Below are 11,668 nucleotides of genomic sequence, written 5' to 3'. Positions count from 1 at the left end.
CCCCTGCATCGGCAGGTGGACTCTCAACCACTGCACCACCAGGGAAGCCCTCTCTTTATTTCTTGATTGTGCCTCAGCTCTCCAACACAAAAAGCCTTTTTGAAACTACCTACCATATGAGGTTCAAAATATGGTATGATTAATATTACATCAAAGATGCTGACAATGTCATGCCTAAGGGCCACCTGACAGGGACATGACCCATCAACAAAGGAAGTAAAGGGTAGGGAGTATGCCTGATTTTCTATACTCCTCAGATCCAGATGTAGAGCTCAGGTTCAACAGTATTGTGATTGGCTAGCAGATACAACTAACAGTTTTGTTAATAGTAACCAACCCAGGCAGGTTTTTGTAGAATTTGGCACTTATACATTTCATGACCCCAGAAACCTGTGTGGAAAGGGTTATCCATAGAAACATTTAGTGGTTTCTTAAAATGTTTGTTCCTGACTTCTATACAGGTATACTTTGATCAAAATGTGAGTCATCAAATCTTTTTGGATAGAGCCTAAGGAAAAATATTTTTTCTCAAATGAAATATTTTTTTCATTTAATAAAATTACTTATAGGACACTAATAAAGATTAATGACAAGATTTCTCATGACACTTGGAGTATTAAAATGTGTTATGATTCTCATATTTTCCATGTGTTTAAAACATACACCTCAAAAACATGTACAAGTTATTAAAATATAGCTGGTTTTCTTTAATACCATCATTTCATTATATCAGAAGGTAATCACTGGATGGTGAATCCTTTACACATCATGGATTTGCTCCCTAAGATATGCTCCGGTGGACATTTTCTACATTGTGATGGAGACCTGGGCTATTTGTTTCTACAAAGAAAATGCGAAGCATTTGACTGAGGAATTAGGATGATATGGAACCTGAGACCACACAAGCATTTCATGTAAAGGGCAAAAAAGCAACGAGTGTTCAGCTAGAAATAAGTTATTTTATTTTAAAACACATACAGATTAATAAATATTATTGGAAAACTTAATAAATAGCATTTTTATTTACATAAGGCAATTACAACATGCTATGACTACTTCTATAAAGCAAAATATAAGCAAGTCTTAGTCATTGACAAATGGGTGTGTGTGCTAATTGGAAGCTTCCCTGATACATTTACATGAAAAAAATTTTATGCAACCAATCAAACATTTTACATTTTTTTATCTAGTCTTCTTCCTCTCTTTCACAATTATATTCCATTTTACAAGAAAGTAATAGTTATCATTTAAAAAGGCAAAAACACTCAGGAATGCTACTGGAAAAACAGTACCCTTAAATTTTTCCAAACTGCAAAAACACTGACATGGCAGGGGGGAGCAAATTATTATAGTCTGACAAATAAAAGAAATATTCTGTACTTTTCAATGTGACCCTTTGGCACTAGTGGTTTGGGAGTTCCTGACATTTACCTGGTGTCAGGTAGTTCATGGTCAGGGCTGAGCCGCTTGGAAGCAGGAAGTTCAGCATCATTCATTACAAATTCAACGCAACAGAATCAATCTGGTTCACAAGTCATTGATTCTTCTGCAGAACATAAACCTTTTCAGAATGTCAGAGAAGCTCATCACACCATCAGAATGTGATCTCTCAGTGCAGGTTTTTAAAGTCCTTGCTTAATTTCCATATTTTACAACAGAAAATATAAAACCCTGCCTTTTAAAACAAAAAAAAAGAAAATTAAAGCTTCATGGAATCATGCAGACTTTACACCCAGTGCTTCCTTTGCTTACTCAGTGCTCGAAGCTGTGTGTCTACAGCATGGTCCTGAGCAGACAGGATGCATGGTGCATCGCTCCAAAGGAGTCCTGCACATGCGCTCTGGTCTGAGGCTACCAGCACAAACTAAACATGTGAGTGCTCTAACACAGAATTGGAGACCCATCCCACCATTTAGAGGTAGAGAAACTGAGGCACAGAAAGGTTAAGTGACTCACCTATAGTTGCACAATTCAAGGAAAAACAGAGAAAAGAACAAATAAATCCTCCCCGGCTCATGCACTGGGCCCTAGACTATGCTTTTTATCACATTGGGTACATTTGAAATAGATGTTTATTTACATGATCATTGTTCTACTGAATATCAACTTTTCACTAGACAATATGTTTTTGATGTAACACAAAGTTACATTTTCTTAAAATATAATTCTTTGTTGCATTTAATAGCATGTGAGAAATGTGTACGAAAATAAATGAGTAGATATTGGGCCAAATTCTTGTTCCCATTCCTAAAATTCTTAATCTTTTCAAGTATATGATGGAGGTATAAGAATCTGGCCAGATGTGAAAAATCACCTTAAAATTCATCACCAGTTCAACTGTGAGGCGGAAGTGAGGAATACATATAGTTGAGGTATTTTATATGATAAACTGTTTTATGGTGTGACTGGTGTGCAAACTGATCTTTTCTCTTCCTAACTCAAGCTAACAGACCTCTAGCTATGAATATGAGTAAAACATATGAAAAACTAACACAGATATGTCCTTGGGAGGAAGGTCAATGCTAAGGAGTTAATGTTATGTTTTTGGTCCCTGAGAAGGTGGAACACCAAGTTTCCATCTAATCCTGCTTGATAGGTGAACTACTTCCGCGGTGTCAGACACAGTTAAGGACAACTTCTTCAGACCACTGAAGCCAATCAGACAGTCAATGAACACATCTAAACTAAAGCTTCTTCTCTTTCCAAGTTCCTACTCAGTCCCAGGAAGTCTAAGTCAGGATCAAGTAGGCATCAAAGAAGAGTGATGGGCATAGCTCTGTAGACTGCTCTTCTGGGTTAGTTGAGCAGCTTAGAAAGGAGAGGTGTCATCTTCCAACAAGAATTAGGCAGCACGACAGTGGCCTGTGATCAACACCTCAGTCTCCGTGGACTCATCTACACGTGTAGACAGTGCATCTCGAGCACTTTATGGATGTCTAGGAACTGGCCTCTAGAAGGGAGCGCAGTATTTACAAAGAGCTGAGCCGTCGAGGAAGAAGGAAGGTGAGAGGTGACTGCATACTTCAACAGTGCTCTCTTCTATCAGACGTGAAACCCAAAGAAAAACCCAAAGACCAATCTACTACAGCTGGAATGAACCTCTGGAAATAAAACTGCATAAATCAAATTGGCCTGAGAAGTAGGACTTGAAGGAATATTTCTTATTGCTGAACCAAGAGCAGCAAAGTGTATTTCACTAATTTTCTAATGTGAAAAGACCATAATAACATCTGAGTGATGATTCCCCCTGAAGGTCCAGCCGTGGGCAGTTCTTGCTCCCCATGTGACAGGGAGCAGACTGCCCTTCTCTCCGGATCCTTCTTTGCAGAGTTGGAGCGGTCCTGCAGAAGAGCAAAACACCCAGGGTGGTCTTCGTGCTGGGTTTGGGTTAGAATCCTTAATAGGCCCTACACTTGATCACTGAGCAGAACAGGAAGCAATCTTTTTAAATGCAAAGATTCAGATGAGAAAACAAGGCATTGTCCAAGTAAGACAGGAGAGAGATGGCCTATTTAAGTATCTATCCAGAGCAAGCCTGGATATCATATCACAAACATATGATTTTAGAGGAGGCTTGCTTTAATTGAAGATAAAACCCAAAGAATATCATAATAATGAAAATGTTTTATATGTATTTACTTTTGGAAAGACCAATATAAGACCCATCCCCATTCTGGGCCCTACCCTTCAAAGCTTTACTTTTTAAATCTTTTTTTGTAATTCCAAATTATAAAAACATGAATTTGTAAAATAAATACTATAAGTCAGATATTAAACGCTCTATGTTAAACTTGAAAATTAGGCTGTTAGACTGCTGGTCATGTCAATTACTTCCAGGCTAGAGTCACACTTTTGGAATACAATGGATGATATGAACTGTGTTCCACTGGAAGGGAAGTTGTGTATCCTACCAAGGTAATTTGCTGAACAGATGTAAACTTGGGAGAGTCTAACTGTTCTGGGACTTATCACCTTCAAGAGGAGACAAACTATTACTACTTTGAGATTCTATTTTACTCTAAAAAAAATCATAGGGAGATAATCCAGAAAATATCACCTCTAAGTATCTATGGAATAATCGTGGATTAACTGTAATCAGGAACATCAATAGATGAATTTAAATAAACTAAGCTTCACATGTAAACTGTAAACAAAAAAATGGGAATTTCCATATGACACATGGACTTTCTCATTATACTTGTATAGCCACATGTATTCTCTGAATATCTCATACTCCTTACCTAGAAATGATTTTTATGCCTAAAAGTATATTTATACTCCTGCATTATACTTTCAGAAAGTTCAGTTCAATAAATTAAGGCCTGCATTCCTAAAAATACTGATGATAAAAAACAAACCTTCACGAGCTGATAAAAAGAGTAATGCATTTTTTGAGCATTTATTAACTATCAGTTACTATAAGATTTTTAAAAATTTTAAAATATTCTTGCTGCTGTTAGTTCACAGATCACTTGACAACCCATGATCATCACATGTACTTTTAATTCATAAAGGTGTTTTTTTCTCTACGTTAAACTATCCTCATTTAGTTTAGTTTCTTTGTTCAACACTTTAGGGAACTATTCCTTAGGTCTTTAGAAATGTTCTTTTTGTCTGAAAAAACACTTTTTTTTTTTCCTATGACATTCCTTAGTAATTTTAATTGGGTATTATTTAACTGGGTATCACCAAATCTACCTTACCCAATCCCATCTTTCAACTTGGCATAGTTTCCTATTTAGATAAAACGGTACACATGGGACTTCCCTGGTGGTCCAGTGGTTAAGACTCCAAGCTTCCACTGCAGCGGGCACTGGTTCGATCCCTGGTCAGGGAACTAAGATCCGTCATGCCGCATGGTGCAGGGGTGGGAGAACCACTGCAAATGAAGTACATGATATCGTGATGAATATCTGCATCACTCTGTGCTTTGTTCCCATTTAATACACATGCAAGGTTACTACAGATAGCCAAATGACCTCTTTGATCCAAATACTGGAATAATTAATGGCTATTTTGCATTTCAGAAGTTTGACTGAGGAATTGTAGGGTGCTCTGCCATCTCAAACAACAGGGAGATGGCTACAAATTGTTTTCATTTTTGCTGGAAATTCTTTTGAAAACTATGTGTGTTTCAGTTTGTAGAATATAGCCTAAGCTTAATTGTGTCCTTTAACTTGTTCCTGAATTACAGGGAACTCATAAGTGCTATTGAACAGTTACTCTCTCATTTAACGGCCTTATTATCAAGTTAAATAATTTATTTCTTCTTAATGGCCACAATGCTTGCTGAAAGAGAACATGGATATATTTAATACTGGATCCCAGTTACATTAGACTGAATGCAAATAAAATACCTCATGCTACTTAAGTCAATTGTCTTTAATTGAACTATAACTACATGCTGAAAGGGTTGATTTACTCCAATGTGCCCTTAGTCTTGACTCTCTTCCAGTGAATGAATATACTATAATTTCTAACTGCTTTGAACATTTATGTTTTGAAGAGTGAAATATTAAAGTATAATCAAGGAGGCTGCATTACTCTAATCTAAGAGAACATACACACAGTAATAGTCAAATTAAGTGAATAGTTCAAGTAATAAAGGCACTGAAATTGATTGGAGCTATTGAAAATCATCCTGCAAATGGAACAGTATATCATTTCCATTCACTCTTCTCTCTCTGTTTGCAATTAAAATGTCTAGGAGTTGGGGGTAGGAGAGTCAACACATCAGAGGATTAAAACCAATTAAATATATATGCCTCTGATTTGGATCCGACACCTGAATGTTATACATGCTTAATGCAAAATAATAAAACTACAGACACATTTACTGTAGAGTCAGACTTCAAGACAACAATTTCTCCCATTTCCAAAGTAAGCTTCTAAGTAAGAATATCTGTTCCCCTGCAAAGACTAATCAGAAAAGGCCCATTCTATTTAAATAATGATGACGTGTTTTAAAAGCAAAGAGTATTCATGAAAGCTTCCAGGTTAATGGCAATGAACATAAGATTCCTCTCATCAGAGAGAGACGACACCCAGGCAACCACTGAGCAACTTCAGAGTACAGAAGGCTGTGCCCCCACCCCAGTGCTGAGCAACACACCCTCAACTCTCCACCAGCCCATCCATTAATATACAGGCAACTCCAACACCAGCGATTTACGGTCTCTTCTACTTCACGACAAATCAGGACCAGAAGCCACATCCATTTCCTGTTCCTCAAGCCATCCAACCCCCTGTTACATCCTAGTCTGTTTTCATATTAGATTTGTTCATCTCCCCAAGGTTGAAGTTGAACTCTTTGAACACCTGTATAAGGACAATCCCAACGGAGACAGTGGTGAACCCGCAGGCCATGCCCAGGAAGTCCACCAGACCCACGTTGCTCCACTCCCGGAAGAGGATGGCCGAGGCCAGCAAGACCAGTGTGGTGAACACAACGTAGTAGATGGCCCCAAACACAGAGGAGTCGAAGCACTCGAGGGCCTTGTTGATGTACCTGAACTGGATGATGATGCTGCAGCCAAGCACGGCCAGGAGCACCAGGCACAGGCAGAGGGCACGCCGACTAGACGGATTGTTGTGGAAGATGTCTTGGGCTGCCAGCCCAATGCCCTTAGTGGAAGGCACGGTGAAACTCCCCAGCAAGGAGCAGATGCTGATGTAGACCATGATGTTGGTGGGCCCGTGGGCCGGCGCGATCCAGAAGATCAGCAGCAGCAGCATGAGCAGCACGATGCACAGATAGCCTACGAACACTGGAAACGAGAGGGCGCACGGTGACCCAGGGGGCGAAGCAGAGCGGCCCTCGCCACGTGCTCCGCCACCTGCCCCCGCCGCTGTCACCGGGGCACCCTACCGCTCCGGATGTGCTTTACCACAGCCCCTGAGCTCACTCCACCAAAGTTATTCCCATCATCACTTTCACCATTCAAACATTCATAGCTCCTATATATTGCATGTCAGTAAATAAGTCTTCTCTCTATTAGTAACATTTTTATAACAATAAAAGTCTACACAGAGGCTTTGAGATTTTTTTTTCGGCCACACTGTGCGGCACGCAGAACTTCCCCTACCAGGGATCGAAGCCGTGCCCTGGCAGCAGAAGTGCAGCGCTCCAACCACTGGACTGTCAGGGAAGTTCTGAGAATTTTTTTAAAACCATTTCACAAGATGGTCAACTCAACAAACCCTAGTGCTCCTACGTGTGGGGTGGGAGAGAAAGAGAGTCATGCGGGGTCTCAGAGGACACACAGGGAAGCTGTAGGGGTGTTTCTGGCTGTTGCAGTGACTGGGGGCTGCACACAGTGGGCAGAGGCCAGGGGTCCTGCGATGTGCAGACGGCCCCACACAATGAAAAATCATCCTGTTCTCCTGATGACTTCGGAATGTCACCTTGGACAGGAAAGTGGAAAATATTTATAATAATCAGAGCTAGAACCTGTTTTATGTGTAAAACGGTAATTTGGCAAGGATTTAATATACATTGAATTTTTCAGAACTTCAACAGTTATACTCCATTTCAGAAGATCCCATTGCTGGGAGTTCCCTGGTGGTCTAGTGGTTAGGATTCCGGGCTTTTGCTGGCGGGGCCCAGGTTCAATCTCTGGTCAGGGAACTGAGATCTGGCAGGCCACCTGGCGTAGCCAAAAAAAAAACCAAAAACAAAAACAAAAAAGAAGATCCCATTGCTGATGGCAAAATCCTTAGTGTTTGAGTCAATAACACAACACCTCCACATCGGTCTGTTTTGTACCTGCCAGATTCACAGCACACACGGTGTGGGGTCTGCTGGCTTTAATATGTCTTCTCCTATAGTTGTACCTGAGCATTCCATTTTATTCCAAAGTACTCTTCTTAGGGCATTATGTCAACTGCTATTATATGTACAAGGAGTTGTATTTTCCATGAACTTCATTTCCAGATTGTAAAGGGGGTGCCAGGCACTGGGCCTGAGGGCTGGGAACAGCCTGGACATGTGTATCAGCAAGCAGGTGGTGGGAGCCCCTCTTCCTCAAGGATAAGAAAAAGACTATGGAGCTCTGCTGCAGGGGAAGATTCAGGAAGATATTACAGCTGAAAGCTGCCTGGGAGCCTGACCTATAAACTGGGCAAGGGGTAGTGGAGGGCAGAGAGCAGCACGCGCAAACGTAAAATACTGCCGAAGTGTGGGCCGTGTTTGCGGAAAAATCAGAAGTAGCTTGAACGCAAGTGCGCAGGCTTTATTTCATAAAAAGCAGCTGGGGGGCTTCCCTGGTGGCGCAGTGGTTGAGATTCTGCCTGCCAATGCAGGGGACACGGGTTCGAGCCCTGGTCTGGGAAGATCCCACATGCCACAGAGCAACTGGGCCCGTGAGCCACAACTACTGAGCCTGCGCATCTGGAGCCTGTGCTCTGCAATAAGAGAGGCCGCGACAGTGAGAGGCCCGCGCACCGCGATGAAGAGTGACCCCCGCTTGCCGCAACTAGAGAAAGCCCTCGCACAGAAACGAAGACCCAACACAGGCAAAAATAAATTAATTAATTTAAAAAAAAAAAAAAAGAAGAAGAAAAGAAAAAGCTGGGCCTGAGTGTGCAGTACTTTGGGTTTTCTCGCATCAGGGGGAAGGGGTGGTGGTGATTGCAGTTATGAAAAAAAAAAGAAATTATGTCAAAAGTAGATACCAAAAAAAAAAAAAGTACAGGGCTCTGTGGGGGCTCTAAAGATGAATTAAATCAGACCTCGGCTCTCTGAGAGCTTCACTTCAGAGGGAAGCATGGAGGCCTGGACACATGGTGGTCCTGAGAGGAGCAGCCTGGGGCTGATCCCGCAGAATGGGTGCACAGATGCGGGGTCGGGGACGGCGTCCATGCACAAGGTCCAGATCCCAGGAGGCAGCAAAGGGGCCACGGCAGCAGGGCAGCCCCGGGGGGCAGCAGCAGACAGTGGTGAGCAAAGAGGAATCAAGGGCCTGGAGGACAGACCATAGCGGGGCGGAGGGTACAGCTCCAGCTGGGAGAACCGCGCCGGAGGCGGCAAGCTCTCTGGCACCACAGCTCTGAGTTACCTGGGTTGGTCAGCTTCTCCTCCAGCTCGGCCTGAGTGGTCACACTCTCAGATTTCGGGGAGTGGATGATCAGCACGACAGAACCCGCACAGCTTAGTAGACACCCCAGCTTGCCCAAGATGTTGAGCTTTTCTTTCAGAAGGTAAGAAGCTAAAATGGACCTTCAATTTTAAAATAAGATATGATTAAATCAAACTATCTGACCGACCTGTTTCTTCTAACTGCAGATGTTATTAAAGCTACATCTTCTTTACCGTCACATTTTATTTTTAAATTAGTTTTTAAGTGTACAAAGATTAGGAATTTATTGAAGTTGCTATTTCAGTACAAACAGGATCTTCATGCCAATTCCATGCATAGCCAGTACATAATGATACTATTAACTCATACCACTATATTATTTCAGTAGATATGAAATATACCAGGGTAGAAAACTAAGTTTTATGATTGATCAAAAATAAAAATATTGCCTCCATATTTTTAAAAGTACACAGTCCAAAAAAAACTATGTTAAGTAGGAAAGCAGGATATGAAAATCGTTAAAATAATTACAAGTAATTCATGATCAGAACACTTAAGTTAAAATAAATTGAGTGAGAAAATGCACAAATAAGAAAAAATCAAAATGCTAATAGTAATTGAATTATGGTACAAGGAGTATGGGTGATTACTTTTCTCTTCTCTAATATGGAAACTTTTAAAATGTGGTCACATTACTTATTTAATGCAAAAAAGAAAAAAGCATTCCTCATAAAACATCTGTAATCTTAAGACTGGTACGGGGAGGGCACACCAGACCCAGATACCAATATATATATACAGGACTATCTCCATTCATCCTCATTTCACAGATAAGGAAACCAAACCTCAGAAAAGATCAGCACTGAAACCAAGGCCACAAAGCTAACAAGAGGTGAAGCCACGGAGAGGTCAAAGCTTCCATCTTTCCCTTACAGCGCTTTGTGTCCCTGGCCCTGGATAGCCTGGTCCCCAAGGAGACCCATCAGTGTAGCTGGGAAAATAAGCAACATCCCTGAAAGAAACCATACAGGATATAATAATACAGAACTAGATGTTAAACTGGGGGGCTCCACACAGCTGCACGGAGAGGTGGCAACAGAGGAGTGGGCGGCTCCGAGAATAAGAGGTGGGCTGGAGTCAGCCAGGAACAACGGGTGGGCCTATGCAGGGGGTGAGGGCTGCCACGAATATGGAAGAAAGGGGCAGGGTAATCCCGCACCGCGAGGCCAACTCACCTCTTATTGCACTCTTGGTCTTATACCAGAGTACAAATTAAACAGCCCTGCTATAAAACAGTGCGTAACAGAAAACTTGAGGGATGCTAAGGCCAATAGATCAGGAAACAACTGCCACTGAAAAAGACAGTTTATTGCTCATGGTCTCCGAGCTGAGGGCCGTAGCGTCCTACGCAGGACGGCACAGGGAAGCGCTAGCGTTGGTCAGGAGGCGCTGGCGGGTTGCGGAGGGCTGTAGCAAGAGCCTTCACTTCACTGTGGTCTCCGGGGGAAGGGGTGTGTAAGGCAGTGCAAGCAGTTTAGCACTGGCCAGAGGGAAGAGCTCAGTGGCGCTTGGGCACGGGCTGTCCCTAGCTGTCTATGACTTGGTCCTGGGGGATCAGCGCAGGTGGGTAGTGGGCAGGAGTGTGAGAGTCCAAAAAAGGAGGTGGTTGGGATGTGAGCTCTGGATCGGTTGGTTTAGATTTGAAACGCATGCCTTAGCAGGAGAACTCCTCCCGAGGAGAGAGGTGCACGTGCCAGCGGACCCGTGAGCCAAGGCAAGGTGACTCGGGACCGGACTGTCCAGAACGAGGCGTGTGCGGCACAGGCATGCAGGGCAGATGTTAGGGCACCCAGTTTAGAGACGCTAGACACATGGTCAATAGAGTGCCGTGTCATTTAAGGACACACCAGATAAAGACGTGGGCAACCGCTTACCTCCTGAGTATGTTCCTCATGGAGAACTAGTCCTTGCCTCCCCTCTGTGGCTGAGAATGGATGACCCCGGGGCGGCTGGAATAGGGGCCATCTACCTAACAGGCTTCCCCAGCAGGAAATCCACCAGCTGTCTAGGCTCAAAACCTTTCTCCTCTCACTTTTCCTGGGCTGCAGTAACTAAAGCCTGCTACCTTCTGATCTGAGATTAAACAAAAAGCATACACAATCTCTTTGACTTAAATCAAGAGTCCACAGACTATGGCTGAAGGCCCAATCCAGCCCTTCACCTGTTTCTGTGAATAACATCTTACTGGAGCACAGCCGTGTCCACACAGTTAGTCTGGTCTCTGGCTACTTTCCACTACGATGGTAGAGGCGAGCAGCTGCAACAGAGGCCACATGGCCCACAAAGCCTAAAATATTTACCATCTGGCCCTTTACAGAAAAAGGTGGCCACCCCCTAAGTTAAATGATCTACAGAACTAATCGCACATCTATCTGGAGATGTGGGTAGAGGTGGAGGCACCTGAGGTGGAGGCACAAGTTACATGTCGGCATCAGGGCCACGGTAGCACAGAGAAGCAGCATCCTCACTGGAGGGGTTGGGGGTACAGCAGAGGTGGGAGGGTGGGGTGAGAAGCAGTGTGATAAAAGGCA

At 42.9% G+C, this 11,668-nt stretch overlaps 1 protein-coding gene across 1 annotated transcript in view; it reads right to left on the bottom strand.

Annotated features, from left to right (window-relative positions):
• Nucleotides 1–939: 939 nt before the first annotated feature.
• NIPA1 (NIPA magnesium transporter 1) overlaps nt 940–11,668 on the bottom strand; it is a 41,760-nt gene continuing 31,031 nt past the window's right edge. Inside the window, exons 4-5 of the mRNA XM_032638074.1 lie at nt 9,057–9,217; nt 940–6,767 (exon numbers count right to left, since the gene is read on the bottom strand). Coding sequence (XP_032493965.1) covers nt 6,256–6,767; nt 9,057–9,217 — 673 coding nt within the window. The 3' untranslated portion in view covers nt 940–6,255. The remainder of the gene's footprint in view (nt 6,768–9,056; nt 9,218–11,668) is intronic.

The sequence above is a fragment of the Phocoena sinus genome, chromosome 7, assembly GCF_008692025.1.
Source record: "Phocoena sinus isolate mPhoSin1 chromosome 7, mPhoSin1.pri, whole genome shotgun sequence".
NCBI classification, from domain to species: domain Eukaryota; kingdom Metazoa; phylum Chordata; class Mammalia; order Artiodactyla; family Phocoenidae; genus Phocoena; species Phocoena sinus.
The sequence above is the reverse complement of the archived record's forward strand: the minus strand, read 5'-3'. Positions and strand labels throughout refer to the sequence as shown.